Source organism: Chanos chanos, chromosome 1 (assembly GCF_902362185.1).
Source record: "Chanos chanos chromosome 1, fChaCha1.1, whole genome shotgun sequence".
Lineage (NCBI taxonomy): Eukaryota > Metazoa > Chordata > Actinopteri > Gonorynchiformes > Chanidae > Chanos > Chanos chanos.
In genome coordinates this window covers 36469430-36492869 of record NC_044495.1, presented here as the reverse complement: position 1 = coordinate 36492869, position 23440 = coordinate 36469430, and the positions used below count along the sequence as shown (strand labels likewise).

The following is a 23440-nucleotide window of genomic DNA, read 5'->3' as shown; positions in this document are numbered from 1 at the left end:
TTCGGGAAGGGACCTAGAGAGTTAACGCGTTGGGCTGCTCTGATTGGATTAGCGAAAAGCTTAGCAAGTGAATGAGGCTAGAGAAAGGGACTGGAGAGAAGCTGTGGTGATGACAGCTGCAATCAAACAGACAAAAGGGGTAAGCGTTCAGCCCCGCTTTCTCGCGATAGACATATTTGGGCTCTATCTGATAGTCTATGTGATTTAAACAGTTCGGGATATAGCAGCTTTTGACGAATGGGGCGGGGTGATGTCTAAGTTCTTGTATAAAGAGGAAGCAAGAAGTCGGTACAGTCAAATGTGTACCAGGCAAAATGAGCCGGGCGCGGCTATCGACGAAGCGATTGTACGAGAGGATCTAAGAAGTTTTTGTCGTGTGCGGTGAGAGGAATACCAACGCAGACGGGCTGGAGCCGTCGTTGACAGGGGGAGAAGCGTTCTGTAGCGCCCTTCTGCCCCCTGTCCGTCAAAACGATGAGGACGATATTAGCATTCTGTTGTCTCTTCTTGGTAAAAGGAGGTGCGGACAAAACGACGGCAGTTAGTTCCCTAACAAACAGCAGCAGAGTAAATGTGACGACTGACAGCAACAGAAGGTATTTGAATATTGGAGACGGAACTTCACAGGAATTTGAGTTTCCAGAGAATACAAAGGGTGTGATTGTTATTTCAAGTCAGTACCGGAGCTCCGCGAACAGGAAAGGACGGGAGAGCTGGAAGCAAACGGTTCTGGTGCGTTCGCTGGACACCGATGTTCTCTCCATCTTGAACGTTACAGACAGCGGGCACACAGGACCGGTAAGGAGTTACATTATCAGCATCAGGTCAGGTTTCGCTGGTACGGCACCTTTGCTTATCCAGTTACTAGATTTGGACCAAAATTCGAAACCAGTTGTTATCGAGGAGAGGACCGACTTCTCTATCAGGGTGGCGCCTGGCGACGATGACCCTGCCACCCGGCATTTACAGTCGGGTGGGCTCTCCCACTTCTCAGAGAATCCGGTACTGTTTGCTCTCTTGCCTCTCATCTTCATCAACAAGTGTGCCTTTGGGTGCAAGGTTGATGTAGAAGTGCTGCGGGGCTTGCTTAAGAGGCCTGTTCCTCTGCTCCTGGGTGTGGTGGGGCAGTTCCTGGTTATGCCTCTGTATGCATATGGCCTGTCAAGGATGGCATTCCTCTCCAAGGCTCTGTCCCTGGGCCTGGTTATCACCTGTTCAGCCCCTGGAGGTGGTGGAGGTTACCTCTACAGCTTACTGCTGGGGGGAGACGTCACGTTGGCCATCTCCATGACGTTGGTCTCCACGGTGGTTGCGGCGGCAGCCATGCCCCTGTCTTCGGCGTTCTATGGTTGGCTGCTGGGGGTTCACGCCGCGCTCCACGTACCTTTCGTCAAGATCCTGGGAACGTTGCTCTTCATTGCCATCCCCATCTCCCTGGGAATGCTGGTGAAGGTACGGTTACCAGGACTCACCCGCGTGCTGTTGGGGCTCATTCGGCCCTTCAGCTTCATCCTTATCGTGGGCGGCATCTTCATGGCCTACCAGATGGGGGCCTCCATCCTTGCCAACGTGCAGCCGCGGATCGTGGTTGTCGGCGTGACTGTGCCTGTCTTTGGTTTGCTTTTGGGCCTCGGTATGGCGCGGCTGGCCGGCTTGCCGGGGCCCCAGAAGAAGACGGTGGGTATCGAGGTGGGTGTTCAGAACAGCCTTTTGGCGCTGGCCGTCATGCAACTGTCCTTCCGCCGTGAGGAGGCTGACTATGCCTCCCAGGCGCCCTTCATCGTGGCCCTCAGCAGCACCTCAGAGATGCTGCTCTTGGTCCTGGCACACATCGCCCGCCAACGGCTCTGCCCACCAATTCCTGCCACCCGGATCGACGCCTGATTGTCGCTATGGACCCCCCCCCCCCCCACCCCCTCAAGTCCAGTTAGCGGATGGACCAACCGTTACAGAACAGGAGGTGACGAGACATAGAATCAGCCAGTCGCACTGCACAGGTGGACAATGAATGAATATATTTTGTTTGTCATTGTATTTTTCTTGTGTCCTGAAACCAAAGGCCTTTCCCCCAGTCCACTTGAGTGGTGTTCCATTAGTTCCCTATTTTTAATCCAGTTTTACCGGAAAGAACCTTATGTAAATAAAACAGAAGAGAAATACTTATCAAAGATATTTTTCTAAAAAGTTTCTTTTTGTAATTGAAATAATTACTTTGTATCCTGTTTACAAATGATCTGTGTATAATGGGGAGGAACCTGTTTGAGGGGACTTGGCTTGTCTTTAAGACAGGATCTTGAATTGAATCGTGTTTCAAAGAGGAATGCTACTGATTGTTCTCTCTGGATTCAAAGGAGGGTGTTTGAGAATCCATGTACTTGAATAATACAGAGTTGAAACATAAATAAATGCATTTTTGAAAAGCATTAAGTGTCTTCAGTTAAATGGAACATGAAATGTAATGGAACCTTTATTACCAGGGCAGCGATGTAAAGGTGATTTTGCCTGGAATACTAGAAGTTTTTTTTTTTTTTTTTACTTGTACATGTCTTTGGGAGGTTTTGTTTGTTAAATAAGTGGACAGAGGCCTGTTTGCATATATGCCTGTTGCTTCAACCATTTTGAATCTTGACCTTGTTGGTGCCTTTCCCAGCATTTTTATATAGCCTACATCCTTATCTAAATTCAAAGCTCACTGACATATTATTACCCCTTGTCTTCAATGATTGTTTGTTTGTTGCACCTCATTCAAAGCACTGGTTTGAGTCAATAGTTATCTGTTCGTTTGTTGCAAAGTTCGCAAGGTTCATAGTCCAGATTGGAAAATAGCAGTATGTGACTCATGTTTTGTTGCTCTTTGTAGGTTATGTAGGAGCATGTGTGTGATTGTGTCTGTGTGAAAGGGAGAAAAGAGAGAGACAGAGGGGAACTGTGAGAAATTAACAGACAGTGTGAAGGAGCTAGTCAGAGTACTGATTATAGGATGTGAAGTCTGGCATGAGAAAAGGACAATGACTGGAAAAAAGGAAGGGGGGTGGAAGGGAGAACATGAGGTTCACAAATGTAGGGAGAAGTTCATTGCCTGTTTTCAATTACAGGTTCTGTTCTTTGCTTGCTTTTATCGCAGTGAGGACCATAATGTTTCTTAAGCCATGTTGTTGACTGTGGAATGTGAGGGAGTCGTGTGGAATGTTGCTCTCTGGGTTCAGCTCATTAACTTGGTATATCGGGCTTAATCAACACAGAGGCCATTCACTAACAGTATGAAAACAAGTCAGAACAAGTGATAGTCTTATCATTCTCAAATGTTCTCTTTGCTCAAAACCAGCCGGAAGCTTGGGAAATGATGAGTCACACATCACAAATAACTTTATTTGCACAGGGAACCATGACATCAAAAATTTCTTACATTTATCAAAATTCACATGACTATTAGTATTGTTTCATCATTTCATGCTTAGTGTGTGGTCATATGTCTTTCAAAGCACATTTTGCCATTGTGTAGTTACCAATTTAAATAATTATACACAATATAGAGTTCAATCCATATTTGTATTAGGAATTATTGTCTTAGTGTAGCTTAACCATTTATCCTGTAATATCCTAAAAGTAAGATTGCATTTTTTCCATTGTTACTCTTTTGTTTCAACTTGAGTTAAAAGATTTAGCTTTAATATGTGCGGATTATAATGCAGATTGCTACGTTTCCCTCTGGCCTCTTTCCTCAGTTGTTCGAACTAAATAGCATGGCTGGCCTGCCTGAAATGTGGCGATGTTGCTAGGGAGATACCATCCTGCTGTACTTCTTCATGAATTATGAGTTTGGTTGAAGCTGGTCTGTTATCAGTTATGTGTTCACAATCACCACACCTGGCTTGGTTGACTATAACTGGGTATTCAATGAACATTTTAAAGGACAGAATGAGGGAATGCGTTGTGTGTCTTTATCCTCAACATTTGTTTATATCAAATTAATATCTGTCTTGCAACGCCTGTGTTGTTGCCTTAATGTGCTGTTCTTCTCTGCCCGGTTACAATGATCTGAAAGTAATGACGTAAAACACGTTTATCTTCCCATAACATTTCTAGTGATACAATAATAATCAGACAGTTCCTTAGAGAGGATGCTTTGCTTCACTCCAGAGCCATTAACATCAGTTGGCATTTGGGTTGCTTTTAGTTGTATTAACTGCAAATTTTTCACTTCCCCCCACAAATGACATGGACCTGCTGTGTAGGGTAAATTTAGACTCCAGTTCCATTTGAATGTATTTACAGAGTGCCAATCACTCTCACATACTTAATATGACTTGAGAGTGTGGCTGTGGTTTTATGACATTTATGTAGTTCTGTTGAATATGTCTTAGATTTATTAATACGATGTCTGTCTCCAGCAAGTCCTTCATGGAAAAGTACAAACACCCCATGAGATTTGAAGGTTTCACAACAAAGGATGAAAAGAACCCATATCCAATTACATGTTCATTTTGCAATGATGAACAAATGGGAGTTCCTATTTGCTGAAGACTCTGCGGTTTTCCTACTCGAGGTTTACCAGGTCATCGGCCAAAGTCAGCACATGTCTGTTACCCAATGACAGAATAATGCAGCTTCCTGCCTCTTATGTCACTGCACCAGTATTTACACTTCCTGGGCCATGGATTCATGCCACAATAGAGGAAAGTTGCTTAATAATTCAAGAGACAGCTTGTATGAATTTTTAATGAGATCCGTTCAGTTCCTGAGAACAGGTTTCCCTGCTGCAGTGCCTTGCCACCCAGGAATACCCTCCAGGAATACGTAAGGAATCGCACACAGAAATCCTTACGTTAGATAATATGCAAAACATACAGGGATCTGAGAGATGTAATTACATTTTAGGGGCTCAATATAGATTTCTTAAACGAGTATGAAAGCACATCAAAGCTAGTATTACCATAACTCATTACAGTTACATTGAAGTACTTTTGTTATCAGTGGTGTAAAGAAAGGTTTACAGCAAAACTGGGGTTTGGCAGCAATACACTATGGGCCTTACACAATTATTCAGGGAAGCGTACCATGTCATGAAAACACTCTAATGAACAAGCTGCCCCCTGCTACCGTCACTGAATCGATTATATGGTACAACATTTGAGTTGTAGGCCTGCCAGTACATGGCACAGGGACAGTTACAGAGAAACGATAGCCTTGCAAGCCGTTAATATGCATTGATCTGTTGGTCCCATATCTTCTCTGTAGAGTTCGATTTTTTTTCTACAACATTTGCCTGCATACTTGCTGCTTGCCACCAGCGAAAACTAAATTCCAGGCTACTGCCCAGTCTCTTGTGGTCTTTGGGTTACTCAAATGTGTATCCACCTAATTACTGACATATTCATCACGGTATTGCAACCATTAAAATTTTCAGTTCAATTAAAAAAAAACTGTATTTTCATCGCTAGGCTTAAAGGTATACCCTTCTTTACCTTTGTTTTACCGTTGACTGAACCGGGATGTTTTGTCTTGAGCGAACCTCAAGCCTGTTTTCCTGTTGCTCGTCTATCTAACATCTGGATTGGTGGAGCCATCTGCAGAAACGCTGCCGATTGGCTTTCCAAAAGTAGCTTCAAGCCAATGAGAGCTTCAAACTGGGGGCGCGCGAGGATACATAAAAGGAAGTGGTAAACGAACTCGGCCTGTCCACCGCTTAGTCTATCGCTTGTTTCTTTTGTCACATTGCTAGAATAGCACAGTTTCAATGTCATACAAACAAATAAAAGCATACATAATCTATTAAAAGAAAGTCACCGGACTTCCTCTACAGTTAACCTGTTGGCTAAACAGTAATTTGTTTCTGTCTGTAGTTGTAATAAGTGCTGTTTACATCGGAGCCTACTGAGCTAACTAATGTGACTAAAGCTACCATGACTGCTTAATTTGCAAATTACGGAATAATGTGAGCGACCTGAGGCAAGAAACCGACGAAACCCACTATGTCTCTGGATACATCAAATACTTTACGACCCACCCAAAGAAGCACTTTAGAGTCTCTTGTCGGTAAGTCAGAGTTGAAGACTGACAGTGTGACACTTGCATGAACCTGATCTTGCAAATGTTTTGTGCGACCACCATAAGATTTAATATAGTATGAAAGGGACAGAAAAATACAGAGAATGTAGTTATGTAATCATATGAAAGGTGGATTTAAGAACGTCCTCTTCACACTCTCTTAGCAAGTCGCATTGGGAAGAGACCAAGGCTGCAGACAGAACAAGAGCTCCAGGGAGCGGCGATCCAGCTGCTGAACAGACACCAAAACATTTCTGACTTGATTCAGGAAGTGGGAGTAAGTTTCGGGGTGAAAAAGATGGAGAGAGGGAAGGTCAGAGGACAACAGTATGGAAGTGTAATACGGTCTTGGATTCCTCGTGAAATTTTAGAACTGTTGTAGAACTATCTTAACTGCAAAATTTTGCAATTCCTCCTTAGTCAAAATACCCACGTAGATAAATATACTGAGAGTCAGTTGTATCATAAGAAGGATTATATTTTTACGTGATGTTACACAAATGCCTGACTATCTGTAACTACACAAATCAATCTGAGAACAATCTAAGACAGTGGGTACTAAAATCAGCTTGTGTGCGATTTTAGACTGAATGCTGTGGGAGCCTGTGTTGCAGTATTGTTGGATGCAACCACAATTTTTATAGTACTGAATCACAATTAAAAAGAACATGCCCAGATTGGTCAGGAAGATTTGTTGTCTCTTCCAAAGACCATTTAAGTGACCCTCTGTCGGTCTGTGTCTTCTGTCACTTACGTTAAGTCTCCTAATTCTGCAGCAGAGCCCTAAAGTGTGCAAAGTCAGCTGTGATGGTGAGAGACGACTTCAAGGTACACCAAGTCACAAATCCATATTGGAGGCTGGAGCCTCTTTACTTGGTGAGATGCTTGTGGTGGCCAATAATTTTCCTTTTTTTTTTCTTTTTTTTTTTTAAAGGAAAGATCATGTTTTCCAGCTGCTGCTTCTGCTGATCTGTGAACGGACCCATTATATCTAATTTAGCACTAGAATGTAGCTTTTGCTGTTCTTTGTTAAAGCTGTTTTATAGCAATACTGAGGTTTGTTTTTGCTTTACATGGCTCATGCTCTTTCTGCTAAAGCCTTACCAATGCTGCTTTCTCTCCGATTGCTGCTCTTTATTATTGCCGTTCTTTGCTAATGCTGTTTGTCTGTGTAGTGCATGAGCTGTCCCGGCAGGCGGAGGAGTTGGCTGTCCCAGTCGGGGTTCTTTCCGTCAGGGTGGTGTCACAGAGGGTCCTGGAGCTGACAGCACATGTGGAGGGAGACAGAGACAGTGTTCTCCTTAACTGCACTCAGAGGGTATACCCCGTCACTGTTTCCTTAGTTGTGTTTGGTTGTTAAGAGTTTAAACTTTTGGTAATTGTGTTTGTTGGGTATGTTTTTAATTTTCTCTGACTATGTACATGGTCACTATCAGTTGGTTTAACCATTCATTAAGATTAGATAACATACTGCTGTAGTCTGATGGCTGTGTGTTCTGTGTAGTCTGTTGTGTATGTATGTGTATGGCCCTCAGGAGTGTGTGTGTGTTCTTTCCAGGCTAGGCTGTATCCATTACTGCAGTCCGCTCGACAACTCCTGTCTGTGGGAGCTTTTAGCCCGGAGCTCTTCTTCCAAGAGTATTGGAGAGTTCAGGTGTGTGTGTGTGTGTGCGTGTATGTGTCTCCATAAGAATATGTGTATGTATATCTGACTTAATGGAAACATTTGACTGGTCCCATTGTGAAACAAAGTGCCTGGTTAGGGTAAGATTTAGAATAAAAATTAGAATTCAGCCCTTAGTCACAGGAAAAGAAAATCAGTGGGAAGCCTCCACTAGGATGTGTAGACAGGTGTGTCTGTGGGCATTTTTTTTTACACCCTGTCAAGAAATTACTCTGTACATGCTGTTTTTTGAATGATGACTATGTTTCTATGAAGAACTTGTGAAGAGAGGACTAATTATGTTTTTGTGTGTGTGTGTGTGTGTGGTTTTTTTTTTTTTTTTTGTACTTTTTTGGTGACTAAATACCTATAAACAGCCTAAACTGGAAGTGGTGTACCACGTTCACTCTCAGAATATCCTCTCACTGGACTACATGCTGGAAAGGTACGACAGCACGTCAAATGTGTGAATACTGCCAAGCGCAAGTAAAATTTAATTTTGTTGTTCCTCAGTCAATCATATTGATCTCGCCAGAACAGTGCACATTAATCATATTTTAAGCTTGATTGATTCAGGTTGGCAACAAATCTCACTGGTGTTAGATGTTTCTGCAGATTAATCATGTATTTGAGTTCACCAAGTAAAGACTCTTTACAGTTTAACCAGAAGTTATGTCATTCTTTAGTGTGTATTGATGTGCTTGCTTGTCTGATGGGATGTCCTGATACTACAGAGTGAATATTCTAATTGGATTAGTCACTGGAAGCAGCTTGAATTGTGCATTATTTTAATTATTTTCATCATGATTCCATTAATCTAGTCAGTTTTCCGTTTTGGAGTCAGGGGAGCAAGGACAGAGAAGTGGAAGATAGAGGAGTATTGGGCTCAGATGCGTTTGCATTGCCCATCTGCTGTAAATGTGCATGTGTATTCATTTATTTATTTGTTTGTTTCTTTCTTTGTTTGTTTCCAGTGAAAGCAGATTCAGTACATGGCTGAGGACACAGTTGCAGACTTTGTGTGATTTTACAACCACAGAACAGGAAGATGAGGAAATGAGAAAACACATTCTTTCCAGTAAGATGATTTTTTTTTTTTCACTCTCTCTCTCTGATTCTTTCCGTATGTTTTTGTATTTCTTTCTCTTTCTCTCTTTCATACTTTCTGTTTCACTTCCTATCCTCTAGGATGTTGCTAGTGTTTATCCATCACATGTTCTACACTAGTTGTGCTGTCTCACTATTCTAATGGTCATATTTATTTTCATTCTATGTTCTCTGTATTGTACAGTTGTTAGGAATGTGTGAGGGAACTATTTTAAACTGTTGTGGGTAAATTTCTGTCCCTCACTGGTGGATATGCTGTAGGTGTACATAAAGTGGGGGCATATTCATCACATCAGGCTGATTCGTTTGGACTGGAGACAGTCATGCTGTGTGATACTGTCTGCACTAATTTAATGACTGCTTTGTAGCCTGAGTCCTTGTTCTGTGTTGTGTGTAGCGGTGCTGTCTGTACTCGTGCGGATCGGTTTTGAGGAATCCCAGAACTCGGGCGGGGCAGGCTCTGACAGGAAGCTCTCTCAGCTCTGCTGCTCTGTATTGGACAGCATGCTCGCTTGTGAGTGACTCTGCTATTTATCACTTCTCTCTCTGTTTGTCTGTGCAGTTCTCTCTCTCTCGCTCTCTCTCTCTCTCTCCCTCTCTCTCTCTCTCCTTTTCCCCTCCATAGAGTTTTAATGTGCATGAATAAAACAAACCTTTCCTCTGCAGGGTGGAGATGTAATTAAAATGCTGGATGGTCTGGTTTTATTTTTGACAGCAGTGTGTGCTCTATGGGTTTCGGGGTATACCACAGTGAACTGTAACTTTCTTTTGGATTTTTACTTTATGTCTTTCACCCCCAAAAAAATCTAGGGCTGCTGGATTCTTTGGGTGACAAACAGGCACCACAACCTGAGAAACCGGCAGTTGAAGTATGGTGGGTGGGCTCCTCAACAGCACACAAATATGTGTATCTATATCTATATCTATATCTATGTTTATATCTATGTCTTTGTCTATATCTATCTTTATATCTATATCTCTGTATCTATATCTATATTTATACATACATACATATGTATATCTTAATACCACACACACACACACACACACACATGTGATATGTGACTGTTCTACGATGTTTGTGGTGCTGTGTTTAGTAAAAGGTATTGGAACAGATGTTAATTAACAGGAGTGTAACCTTCATGCGATGCAGGGGTCACGTGTACAAGACCTCGTGTTTTGGGGTGTCTGTCTCCAGTGATTCCCTGCGCCGGTTCTTCACACATTCCCTCACGGTCGTACTCACACACCGGCCGCGCTTCAAAGGTAATAACGACAGAAAAAGCACCTCACCCCACCCCCAGGCACTAAGTCATGTCAAACCCCCAGGCACTAAGTCATGTCAAACCCCCAGGCACTAAGTCATGTCAAACCCCCAGGCACTAAGTCATGTCAAAGGCTTGACGTGATGCGTGGACAGGCTTTGTGTTCCTGCGTGCTCTTCTAACCACGTCTCTCTGTACACCTCTGACCTGGCCTTCCTCTCACTGTACCTTAACCTTCCACAGTGTCTGATGCCATCACTATGCAAAGTGAATGGAGCTTCGCCAAGTCCAGCCCACCGCTGACTGCCCTCTTTTGTAAGGTGAATATGAGATGGTCTTGAATGTTAGAGGAGGTGGTTTTTCACGGTCTGTTACTACTGATCACCTTCGTGCAACTGGTTTGGCTTCTTAAGGTTCCCTCAAAAGGATCTTGTTGGTTTAGTAATATCTCTTCTTGTTTTCTGAGTTGTGGTTTTCCTCCTTCGAATGCATACAAGGTTGCTAAAGACGTTACTGATGCAGTAGGAGATATATAAAGATCTTTTTCACCTTATGTTCGCACCTTATGTAAAAGTGATGCAAATTTAATGCGATCCTCTGGCTGTAGCTTTCACAATGCTAACAATGAGCATCAATATCTGGAGATAATGGGAGTGCATGAGCCTAAGAATTGAACAGGCCAAACTGGAGTCTCATTACTCTCATTGTTCCTGTATACGGGGGATGCTAATGTTAGCATCTTTAATCTTTGCTATCACACCCATCAGAGTGCATCTAATTTCTCTCTGCAGATTTGGTAAGAACATGATGATGGACAGAAAAATAAATAAATAAAACAAACCATTCCTTTGGGGGCATTGTCAGTATGAATAAATCTGCCAGTAGAGTGGTAAAAGTCCCACCTTTCTTCTGTCTCCACCCCCTTCTTTCCTCCAATTGAATTCATTTGAAATTTAAGCCATGTTATTAGTCTGTCCAGTCTAATTGACTATGTATTGCCAAAGCATCGACTGTGATAATTTTTTCTCTCGCTCTCTTTAGCTGAGCGTACTCTTCAGTATGGAGGAGCTGCTCTCTCAGCTGCAGCAGATTTTAGAGACTCATGAAGTGAACTGGCAGCATGTTCTCTCCTATGTCTCCACACTACTGGTCTACCACTCAGAGACTCAGGCCTCCCTGAAAGGTGCACACACACACACACACGCACACACGCACTCTCACCACAAACACGCTCATAAACCACGAACACCTACATCTCCACACTGCTGGGTTGTCTCTCACACACACAGGCCTATCTCTACTAGTGTCCACACACACACACACACACACACACACACACACACACACACACACTCACTCTGATGCATAGCAGTGTGTGTCGCCACTGGCTTCTCTTAATGACTGACACCAATACTAGAGAAACTTCTCCAGGTCTACATGGAATCTTCATTGTGACATTCAAGCACATTTATTTTTATTTAAGCAGATCAGACTCACTGAAAGTGGGTTTGTGATTGGCTAAGCTTCTCTGAGGGGAATGTTGGATCAGGTGTTCCAGGGGTGTGTAGTGCCCTGGAGTGAATCACTGGGTTAAGCGTTTAGCTCAAGGTTAAGTGTCCCACAGCAGCTACTAATGGATTTCCAAGTGCCCACTTCGGGACGTGAACTGGAAACCCTCTGGTTTCCAGTTGGTCAGTGCCGTTTTATAAGTGAGTCATTTATCCGGTCAGAGGCAGCTGTTGAAAATACTTTAAAAAAAAAAAAGAAAAGAAAAATCATTATTAAGATGAAGGTATATGTGTGTCTGTGTGTGTGTGTGTTTTTGTGTGTTTTACAGAGCTCCTGTCCAGACTGCTGACTTCGGCTTTTCAGAGCTATGAGCTGGAGAGTATGATCACTGCCTTCTTGCTGGCACGCCACGCCGCCCTGGAGGGTCCCGCTGTCTTCCCCTCCTACAGCGACTGGTTTAAGGTGAGTGTCTGTCTCTCCTTCTCTCTGTCACTTTGCATGTTTGGCATTTTTCTTTTTTTCTCTTGTGACTTTTTTCTCTCTTTCTTTCTTACACAATCTTTCAGTTTTGTTCAGTTTAGTTCACTGGTAGGGCTGATGTAACTCTTTGCCAGAGCAGTTAGATCAAAACTTCCATATCCTACTTTTAACATCCAAAATTAGAGGAAAAATATCTTTTCCCTTAACTTTCATCTGGATCTCTTTCTTTGTCTTCCCCATCCTGCTTTTTTTTCTCTATCTTTTAATACAGGGGGTCGTAACATTTTTTTTTCTCTACTGAATCCCTTCGACCCAAGTTATTTGCCCCAAATACATCTTTGAAATCTTAACATCTGTTAAGTGAATTGAATGTTAAGTTAAATATTAAGTTAATTTAATTTGACATTGATGTTTTAGTCACAGTCTCACAAACCTCCTACAGTGCTGCCATGAACCCCAGGCTAAACACCCCCCCCTCCCCCCGTTTTAACACATAGAAAACTCGAGAACAGTCTTTTTTTTTCTCTCTTTTCATCTCTCCGTCTGGGGTGATGATTTCTTCTTCTGCCCTCTCTCCTCTCTATCTCTCTCTCTCTCTCTCCCTCCCGCTCTCTTTCTCTCTCTCTCTCTGCCTTTTTCCCTGTGTCGTTTTTTTCTTTTCCTCACCTCCTTCGTCTCAGAGACCACACCTCTCTGACAGAGTGTTTTTATTTTCAGATATCCTTTGGAGGGGCCAACAGTCACCACAGCAACAGCAAAAAATCCACAGTATTTTTGCTGAAGTTCTTGTCAGACCTGGTGCCCTTTGACCCTCCGCAGTACCTGAAGGTTACAATATATTATATATCATCCAAAGGTCTATCTGAGAAAATATACAAATGATGAAATCTGTCTCTCTGTCTCTCTCTCTGACTCCTCTTTCTGTGATTTGCTCAGGTGCACATCCTGCATCCTCCTTACATTGCTGGGAAACACCGTGTGCTCCTTCAGGAGTATGTCTCCCTTGCCAGGACCAGACTGGCTGACCTTAAAGTAAGAGCTGTCCTCAGTGACCTGGACTCCCTCTCTGTTACACACACACACACACACACACACACATTATGTAACATAATCTCCTTGTCTCTCTTTCCTTCTCTTGCTGTCCAGGTCCCAGTGGAGCAGATGGGGATGTATGAGGATGTGTCTGGAACATCAGCAGCAGCTCCAGTAAGTGTGGTAGGGTTCCCCCTGGTGGTGGACTGTGTGTATGCATGTCTTCAGTTCCGCATTATCAGTGTAGGCATAATATATAGATTTTCACTGTTCTAGAGTCATGTGCTTTGTTACTTGTCGGTAAAGTTTACTGTAAACACAAATGTCTTGGAGCAGCTCTGGGGCAGGGCTCTGGTTTTGACCATTAAGTTCACTGTTTGTTTCTGCTATCATCAACTGTTTTATGTGTTCTCTCTCTTTCTGTGCGTGTGTGTGTGCATGTACGTGTGTGTGTGTGTGTCTGTGTGTGTGATGCTCGCACCCAGCCTCAGTGTCAGGCAGAGCAGGATGTTGAAAAAGCTGTCTCTCTTTTTGAAACCACGGGAAAGATCTCAGCCACTGTTATGGAGGCAAGGTACCAGCTTTACACACACACGCACGCACACACACGCGCATACGCACACACACACACACACGCACACACACACACACACACACACACAGACACAGCACCTGGTCACTCCCTATTATATATGTGTTGTGTTTTCAGCATTTTCAGGAGGCCATACTTCATGTCCCGTTTTCTGCCTGCCCTCCTGGTCCCGCGGATGGTGAGTGAGGTTTCAGCCCTGTAAGGTTACATTACAGCCCTGGTCCATTTCAGGTCCTCTTCATCACTGTTCATGACTAGAATAGGGCTGGTGTCCTGAGACACTGTGATCAGATTTTGACGACTTTGGCAGTTGACCAGTTGTGTTGTGGAAATCACACAGTTTCATTGAGAGGTTATGTTATGGGTATAGTATTGTTTCTAAAACGCTGTTATAATCTGAATGACCTCCAGTTTTGACACTCACTGGCTTCCTTTTTCTGTCTCTCTCTCTTTTTCTCTCTCTCACCGTTTCCGCTGTCTTTTTCTCTCCGACCTCCTGTTTTCCAGCTTCCTGTGAAAGCTGATGCCAGAATGACTTTCATTGAAGCACTGAGAAAGTAGGTTTCCATGTTTTGTTAGCCCACACACACACACACACACACACACACACTCTTTACATAAGTGCAGTGGTGTAATCAGGTGGCTTTGTTTCCTCTCGCTTCAGGGCAGAGAAGATTCCAGCGTCTCTGTACTCTGCCTATTTGGAGTCGTGTCAGAGAGAGAAACAGAGGCAGCAAGATGGTGAGTAAATATACCACTAACACTCAGTTATTTTTTTTTTTTGTGCTTCAATCTCACTCATTGTCTCTTTCTTCCTAGAATAGTTTTATGTGATAGGAGAATTGTATTAAAGATAAAATAGAGAACTCTTAAGACCTGCTCTTCCTGATTTTCTGATCTGTATGTTGCTTGTCTGCATTGTCAGGTGTGAGTGACTCTGTGGAATCTGATGAAAACCCGCAAAGAAATCTTCAGCTACAGCTGGAGAAGCTGCGTGCTCTCTTTTCTTCAGAATGGAGTGATGGAGGTGAACACACGCACAGACTAACACACACATACACATTAACACACACATACACACGCTTAAGAACTCATGACATACTCAGTCCTTTATATTCCAGATGTGTCAGCCCAGCTGGCCAGAGTCTCAGCTGCTCTGGATGATCTCTTCCTGCAGCGTCCTGAAGAAGTGATTGGACAGACAGTCGTCAAAGTCAACCTGGACGCTCCTGACCACACTGAGAGGAATTTCAGTGTAATTAAAGAAGAGTACTAAATTGACACATGAAATTAATGCCCACTAACAATCAGCTTTTTGTCAGCTTTTTCTCAGTGTGAGTAAAGTTACTTCACCACCTGTATAACGTTCATCTTTTCTCTTTATCCCTGTCTTGCTTTGTTTCTTTTTGGTGTGTCTGTCTCTCCAGGCTGTTGACTTGGTCTTGCAGAGTTTCTGTCAGTGCCTTTTGGCTGCATCTAGACTCAATTCTCCAGACAGGTGAGCTGAGTAGTAAGCGTTGACTGTCAGTAGTTTAATATCAAAGATTGTTCTAGATCATTCATAGCTTTTAACTGTTTCAGCTTTTTTGCGGTCACATGAGATGAGAGATTTGTGCTTTGAGATTCCTCAAGTCATAAAGCACAATAGGAGTTGTCTTGTGGTTGATGGTTTTGGGTCAGTGGTGCATCGGTCAGTGTTTTTGAGCTTTGATAGACTGTTGTTTATGTTATTGTGTCATCTCCTCTATGCTATGTCCCTTAGACAGGGCTCATGGGCCAGCCAGTATGTGAAGGTCTTCCTGGGTAACAGACAGCTGCTCACTGCCCTCCTGCATAGAGTATGGGACCTACTTCATAACCAGGTATCATTCTCTCTCTCTCTTCCTTTCTCTCTCTCTCTCTCTCTCTCTCTCTCTCTGCTTCCCGTGTTGGCTTACATCCCCGGTTCAGAGGGATCCCTTCATTCCACATATCTCACAGTAAGTTACACTTCTCCTGATTCAAGTTATCAGCCAGTTTCCAAGCCCTCACTGAGTTTGATTGAGTGGTTTAGTAATTGAGGTAAATTAGGGCTGTGGGCGCTGAAGTTGAAGGTGACATGTCTACAATGCCTGATTATCCCCATTGACTGGATCGGGAAATATTTACTGTATCAGCGGCGTGTCTCCTCACTTTTTGCTTTCTCTCTCTCTCTCCCTCCCTTACTCTCCCACGTTCATCCCTTAAACTGTAGATAATCCCAACCCATTTCAGTCTCTATTCAGTCAAAGACATACACATGCACATGTCTGACTTTGTCTGTAGGGGGAGCTGTTGAGCACAGCACATGTCCTGGGCTTGTCTGCGTTGGTAGCAGAGCTGCATGTGTGCAGGGCTCAGTGTGATGTTGAGGTGGAGCTGTGGACTTCTCCATCCTCTCACTGTGTCTGTACTGTACCAGAGGTTCCGATCTGTGCCCTGCCCCTCTCCACACACACTGACATGAGCTTTAGTCTCAGGTGAGTGACAGACACTTTACACACACTTTACAGAGGCCCTGTTTACACCTTGCATTAAGATCTGATTTTGGTGATCCGATCACAAGTGGACAGCTCAAACGTACAGGTGTAAACGCATCCAATGCGCATTTAGGTCGCATCGAGATCCGATCACTCAGACCACATTCGGAGGTGGTCTGGACCGCATGTGACCACATTCTTATCGCAGTGTAAACGCGAATGCAAACTTGACCACATTGAACGACTGCCTACTCAACTGACGTCCTCTGCTTACGCGGAAATACGAACTCATTCGCATATGCACACATTCGCTCGCCAACGGCATCATATTAAAGTGCGACAACAACAACAGGCAAAATGGATATAGTTTTGATTTCTTCTTCTTCTTCCGACAGACTAGGCACAGAGAGTGCATTGATGCCTCCCGCCGATTTAAAAACGACAATGTTTAACGTGAAAAAGCTTAACGTGGCTTAATGTCCCAAAACAGCGATGAATGATCACCAAATTCGTCTGACATCTCATATGTCATTAGCACTATTTCTAATTAAAAAAAGCAAAAGTGAAATTCAGTGAAAGGGGTAACGTGTTGGAAATGATTTACGTGTTTATTTGCATATAGAGCGGGGAAGTGAGATCCGATCTCAAGTGGTCATTCGAGACACAGATTCTAAAGCCAGGTGTAAACGGATGTACTTAGAGCCGTCCACTTGTGATCGGATCACCAAAATCGGATCTTAATGCAAGGTGTAAACAGGGCCAGAGAGAGAACTCCTCCTTACAATCGGATCTCTGTAGAACACAGCCTTCAGCGACTTGCACAGTCATCTTATGTCAGAAACACACACAACGCCAAAAATGCTGCACTAACTCATGAAGTAATTAAACATTAAGGTATTTGTTTTGTGTTTTGGGGAAAAAAAAACAGGATCAGCAGACAGTAGAGTTCATCAGTTGAGTTCATTACCATACCATGAAAATCAATTTTTTCCCACAGTACCCCGAACCCCTAGGTAACTCAAACTTCCCTTTAACGGCCCTAGTGTGTAGGTGTTTTTGAATTCTCTCTCTCAAAAAAAAGAAAAAGGGTCTCTGCAGGGATCATGTAATTAACCCCTGTTTTCTCTGGGTTGCTCTTAATGTTGGAACGATGAGAACATGTGTATTCACGAGTGAATGGTGTTTGTTCTTGTTCAGGTTCTGTGTAGCTGCTGTGTGTTATGGGCTCTGTAAAGGTCCTCCTCACCCTGACGGCCGGTGTGACTTCATTCCCAACAGCCTCTGTAAAAAGGTACAAAACCCTCACTTCTCACTCTCACTTGCTCCGGATTGAATGGCTTATTTGTCTCAAAACAAGGTGTGTTGACTTGGTGTCCAGTTACAGGAAAAACAACAGTAGGTCATCAATAGCAAAAACTTGATATCTTGCTATTCCACCTGGCTACACACTGAAATCTGACCCAGCAACCCTGCTTAGACTCGCTACTTGCAATGTATGTGTATTTGTACATGTAATTATTTATTTCTGATTTGTTTGCTTGTTTGTGTTTTTTCTGTCTCTCTCTCTCTGTGTGTGTGTGTGTGTGTGTGTGTGTGTAGTTGCTCTACCTCATTCCCAGGCTGATACCGGAGGTTCGCACAGACATGAGTGGGCAGTGTGTGTGTGCTGAGGAGGAGGAGGAGGAGGAGAAAACAGACGTGTGGAACAGTGTGACTCACTCTGACATGACTGTGAGGGACTCTGCTCTGCAGCTGTGGAGACATCCCGCTCTGTCCTCCCTCAGAAAACTCCCCGACTACCACGTGAGAGAGGCTCATTCGAACAGGACAATACATGCTCACGTTGGCTATTGTGTTTATGGGCCTTACAATGCAGCTGATTTCAGATATTGTGTATATGGACCTCACAATGCAGGCTTACTGTGAAAGCTGTGTGTGATGTCGTATAGAATGGCATGTTGATATTAGGGATGGATTGTATTAAGGTATTGTTCTGTTACAGTTTTCTTTCCCAGAGTGGCTAGCTGTAGAGGTCAGAGTGGAACGAGGCAAAGATGTTTTGTCTGACATAGAGAGGTATAGCAAGACATGTTTGATCACTCATTCACAGTGAACGACACACATGAGCATGAAGTTGACTTTCTGTATATATGTATTCAAACATACAGGATCACAGTGATGAAGGGGAGCTAAAGATGTATGTGTGTGTGTGTTTGTGTGTGTGTGTGTGTGTTCCAGGCAGGAGTATGAACGTTGGGCATGTCAGCAGCAGTACCTTCCTCCTCATGTGGATGAAGGAGGATGTGGAGGAGACTTGAAGACAATGTGTGCACACATCATTAATGCTGTCATAGACCTGTACACTGGGTCAGTGTCTCTCTCTCTCTCTCACACACACACACACACACACATACACACATACACACACAAATATGGAGGCTCTGTGTGTTTAAATTCTGTTCATTGAGATGATCAGCTGATCATAGTAAAATTGTATTTACAGTGAACACACCCCTCAGATCCTTCACCGTCGATCACAACACAGAGACACCTGTCTGCCAGACATCCTCTCTATGCTACAGGTAACAACAGCACTTCTTTCTTATTCTGTTTGATTCTGTCCCTTTTAGACTTTTCTGTTTTCATCTGTCTTAGCTCTGTTTCTCAGCTCTGTCTCTGTGATTTGGTTTGTCCACAGGAGCTAGTGTGTGAGCGAGAGCTGAGTGTTCAGTGCCAGGGGATGGGAAAGGAGGAGGGACATTTCCTCTTAGACCTGGTGACTCAGAGATGCTGTGTAAAACCTGACCAGACCAGCATAAGCCCTGAACTTACACTCCAGCAGAGTCTCTATGCCTTTAACAGGTACACTGAGTCACAAGCTATCTGTCTTGTATATAATGAAATTGTGTTGCCATCATTTCTGCTAATGAGAATTAGAGAAGAAGGCTTATGAGCTGTTGAGAGAGAGGGAGAGAGTGTCTGTGTGTGCGTCTGTGTGTGTGTCAGGGTCTTAAATTACATCTTCACTGCAGGAAGGAACTGCTGTAGCAACATCCTGTAATCTGAGTTCATGTGAAGAGTCTGTATGTGTGTGTGTGTCTGACAGAGATGACCATTTATACCTACAGTGTTTGTGTGTGTGTGTGACAGGGTTGTGCTAGCGCTCCCTGCTGCTGTGCTATACACAGTAAAGACAGAGGGAAGAAAGAGGACACTGGACTATCACAGGCTGCTGGAACACATAAACCACAGTCAGGTGAACATTTAATCACCTTTCACAGAATCCTCTGTTAATCAACAGGAACCTACACAAATCACATACCTGCTTCAAAATGCTTCATTCTCACGTTTTTTTTTTTTTTCTTCATCATTTACCCATCATCTCTCAGAGGCTAGTGTGTTCTCCAGAGGGTGTCCTGGACTACCATCTCACTGCTCACTTGCTCCGAGTAGGTGTTGACTGATTAACATTCGTGACAGATAACAAGATTTGACTCTTGTGTAATGGCTTTGCCTTCACCTTCATGAGAATCTTGTCACACTGTTAGCATGTGCTATAGCAGTAGCATTATCAGTGTGGGGTGGGTGATAGTATCTTAGCCAATCAATGACTGTGTTATCGATGAAGTGTGTGAAGTGAGTTTGAAGCTTACACCAATGGCAAAAAGACTATGAATCAATCAGACTCGCACTCACAAATTCTCTCTCTCGTCTCAGGGAATGCTCAGCGCGAGTCTGTCGTGTGATTCGTCGACGGGTGCCGTGAACAGGGCTATGTCTCAGCTCAGCCTCCTGTGTCCATTGTTACTGCGCTCTGTTGGGGTACAAAACACACACACAGACACAGACACACAAATTAATGTCACTCATCATCCCTCTACTAATATGCGTTAAATATTCAGTGGCCTAATGTGTGTGTGTGTGTGTGTGTGTGTGATAGCACTGGTGGCTGCGCCTCTCTCCTGTTGTAGTCAGTCACTGGAGTCGTCTGACTGGAGCAGAGACACTGCCTGAGCAGCTGCAGCTAGTGGCTGACTGTTACCTCTGGGCAAGCAGGTAAAACACCCTGTCTCTGTGTGTGTCTCTCTCTCTCTCTCTTCTGTATCTGTCTCACATACACACACACACACACAGGCAGACCTTTCCTAGCAAAATCTCTCCGCAAATCAACCTTGCATAACAGGTACACCCATATGACACATACCCTCACAAAAACCTGAGGCAGTGATCAGTTTAAAAACGGCTGTCTTGCACCTTTTGCACACAGAGCCACTGACACGGTTGAGTGGTTGTGTTGTAGGCTGGTCAGAGGGCTGATGGTTCCGGTCCCCGCTGGTCCTCCACTCCTCCTGGCTGCCTGTGTGTACAGTGAGTGGCAGAGACAGGACAAACAGACTGAGGCCATGAACACGAGTCTGGAGCGGCTAGCAGAGCAGCACACACCGGTAAATAGTCACCAGAAACACGTGGGTCTGTCACAGAGGGTCTGTTGTGCTCTGTGGATTAGGCCAGTTTTTGACATGTGCTTTGTGTTATAGAACTTTGATGCACTCCTTTAAAAACACATTCAAGGCTGACGAAATTGCTTGATTGTTTTGACCAAAGGAAAGATTTATGTGGGGGGTTTTTTTGGCGTGTTTTTGCAGAACTATAATTAATCTCTTCTTGTTTTTTACACAAACATTTCTATGAAAGTGCATGCTCATTTGCTAAACATCAATGCCATACACGTACATCACGTCAAACAAATCTGTGAAAACTATTCAGATGTGTCTTTCAAGCATCATTTAACATCAATTACAGGTGCACCCGAGCTGTAAATACAAATATAGTTTTGTGGAAAATATATTACTTTTGTCAGCTAAATTACATGTGTGTGTTTCTCTCTTTCTCTCTCTCTCTCTCTCTAGCTCTTGCTGTATCTGCTGTTCTTCTGTGTTAATGACCTCCTTTCATCTTACCTCAAACATCAGGTATCACATTAGTCTGCACACAGCTCAGGCACCAGGGATGGACACACATAAAACCACATTTAACATTTCGTTTAAATACATGTTCACCGTGTACAACAGTAGATGACATGGACCAGTACAGATACAGAGAGCTGACACCAAGTGCAGACCAATTCATAACATTATTTGAGATTCTTATACACGTTGAATGTAGCCTTGTGTTAATTTTCATGTTTTGCATAGGGAACACGGTGCGTGAAGCGTGTTCAGCAGTGCTGCACAGACATCCTGGCTCTTCTCGTGGACTCTGCTGATTGGCTGATACTGTTCAACCAGCGGAGTTCAGGTGTGACCAGCTTCACTACACTCACAGCTCAGTGCTGAGTTTTCCTGCCTGCCTGCATGGTGTAAGCACTGTTTGTGTTTGCCTGCCTGCCTGCATGCATGGCGTAGGCACTGTTTGTGTTTGCACTGCAATACCATGAAAGATGCTGATTTAGTTGTTTTTATTTTATTTTCCAAGAGCAAAATCAGTACCAGTCTATAACCATGATAACAACTGATGAACTCATCCGTTTGATGCCCCTGGCTTTCTACAGGTGAGAAAATCATAGGTCTCATATTACAGTAACATGATTAGTGAGTTTTAAGAGGATTATAAAATCCTTTTGAAAGTTAACAAAACTGCCAGAGTATCAGTGTTGAGAAACCCTGGCCTGATTTTTTTTTTTTTTTTTGGTTTAATTCTTTTCAGGTGATTTTGAATGCACTGTAGTCATTTAGATGTATATCTGTTCTAACTCTTATTAGAATGACTTGCTCCTGCTAATCTGGGACTTGACAATATGGGAATGCTGTCCAAGATACATGTGTACACATGTATCTATAACGCTAGCTCTTTTGTCTTTTGCCTAACGTTGACTCTTTCATCTGCTCTGGTGTTGTTTCCCCCAGTTTGATCCCCAGACTGGACACAGAGACGCTGAGCAGAGCAGTGAGGGTTCCTGGGTTTATCTCCACCGCAGTTCTCTCTTACACCGCTCTTCTCAAACTGTTCCTGGACGGACAGACTCCGAGTCCCCGCACAGACAGCTCGCCGCATCAGGTACGCTCACCTGGGCTGTACAGTACAGCACCGAGTCCCACTCCAATCTATACATACATACATCCATCTTAAAACTAATATGAGTTGTTTTTTTTGGCTCTAGGTGCATGTGTTTGAGGTTTTGTCTGAAGCCAAACAAGTTCTGCTGAAGAGCATCTCCATGAGTCCACAGAGCTGTCTCACAAACAACATAAGAGCCCAGGTAAAACTGACTCTCTCTCTGTATATATACATATATAGTCATGCTGTCCTTAGATGCCCACAGCAGGAACTTAGGTTAACACTCAAAAATACATGTACAGTTTGAGGTCATATATTTATTGTTCATTACAAATCTCACAACAACACGCTTACATTACATCTAACGTCTATGATCTCCCAACAGTCAGCAGATTTCCTCAGTCACATGAGGGCATTGCCAATAACTATTACCCACTATATGACCCATCTGTATTTTCTTCCTGACCTTGTAGTTTTAAATGCAGGAAACTGGAAGGTAAGGCTTAGCATATTAGCTGCCATTAGCATCGATAAGTGCAGAACACTATACTGTTTGTCTGTGACGTTTCCCTGTTACCGAGTGACCATATCCACTTTCCTTTTCCCCAAAGCTGGAGGCAGCGTGTGGAGAACTGGATCCTGAAGTAGCAGCAGCTCTCTCTGTGCATCTGAACCCTTCCAGTCTCAGCCCTGATTTCAGTCCAGACCTGGATTTCCTCTGATTGGAGGATAGGCGTATTCCAGAATGTTCTCTAGAAATGACATGTCCTAACCGTTGTCCAGTACAATGGGACAGGAAGGAGTCTTACTTACTGTCATTCTGCTGGTCCAGTGAACTTCAGTCTCAAATATTTATTTTGGGTTGGGAGACCAAAGAAGTGCCACTTTAAACAGAAAACACTTCTAGTGCCATTGTACTCTAAAACTCATTTACATATGAACACTTTTGCCATTACAGCTGCACAGCAGAACACATAACAGTCTCACCAAAAGTTCTAATAGTCTCCTACTCCCCAATAACACAAGAATGTCAGAGTGATATGTAAAATAAAATGTAATAAAAACACATTTTACCGTCTCATAACTAGTAAACTTATTGGGTAACTGTCACTTCAACAGTCCTTTCTTAGTCACGGCCAAAGCCAAGTGCTGAACGACTGCTGTATGTTACATTACGAACTGCAGCTTT

At 43.5% G+C, this 23440-nt stretch overlaps 2 protein-coding genes across 2 annotated transcripts; both read left to right on the top strand.

The window, feature by feature from the left end:
* Positions 1 to 112: 112 nt before the first annotated feature.
* Positions 113 to 2416, top strand: slc10a3 (solute carrier family 10 member 3). Its single transcript, XM_030778515.1, has one exon. The coding sequence runs from the start codon at positions 475 to 477 to the stop codon at positions 1882 to 1884; it is 1410 nt and encodes a 469-aa protein (XP_030634375.1). The 5' UTR covers positions 113 to 474; the 3' UTR covers positions 1885 to 2416.
* A 2076-nt stretch (positions 2417 to 4492) lies between these two features.
* fanca (FA complementation group A) lies at positions 4493 to 23349 on the top strand. Its single transcript, XM_030785925.1, has 41 exons — positions 4493 to 4568; positions 6189 to 6361; positions 6825 to 6876; positions 7224 to 7366; positions 7607 to 7702; positions 8089 to 8156; positions 8686 to 8789; positions 9216 to 9332; positions 9629 to 9692; positions 9972 to 10084; positions 10327 to 10417; positions 11130 to 11266; positions 11921 to 12054; positions 12790 to 12900; positions 13009 to 13104; positions 13219 to 13278; positions 13590 to 13678; positions 13814 to 13874; positions 14204 to 14253; positions 14361 to 14437; positions 14622 to 14723; positions 14818 to 14951; positions 15124 to 15194; positions 15459 to 15558; positions 16001 to 16194; positions 17392 to 17485; positions 17947 to 17997; positions 18197 to 18270; positions 18433 to 18561; positions 18698 to 18776; positions 18893 to 19056; positions 19345 to 19450; positions 19965 to 20016; positions 20166 to 20250; positions 20495 to 20639; positions 21105 to 21167; positions 21390 to 21492; positions 21670 to 21745; positions 22101 to 22251; positions 22370 to 22453; positions 22863 to 23349. The coding sequence occupies exons 1-41, from the start codon at positions 4493 to 4495 to the stop codon at positions 22971 to 22973; spliced, it is 4080 nt and encodes a 1359-aa protein (XP_030641785.1). The 3' UTR covers positions 22974 to 23349.
* Positions 23350 to 23440: the final 91 nt, after the last annotated feature.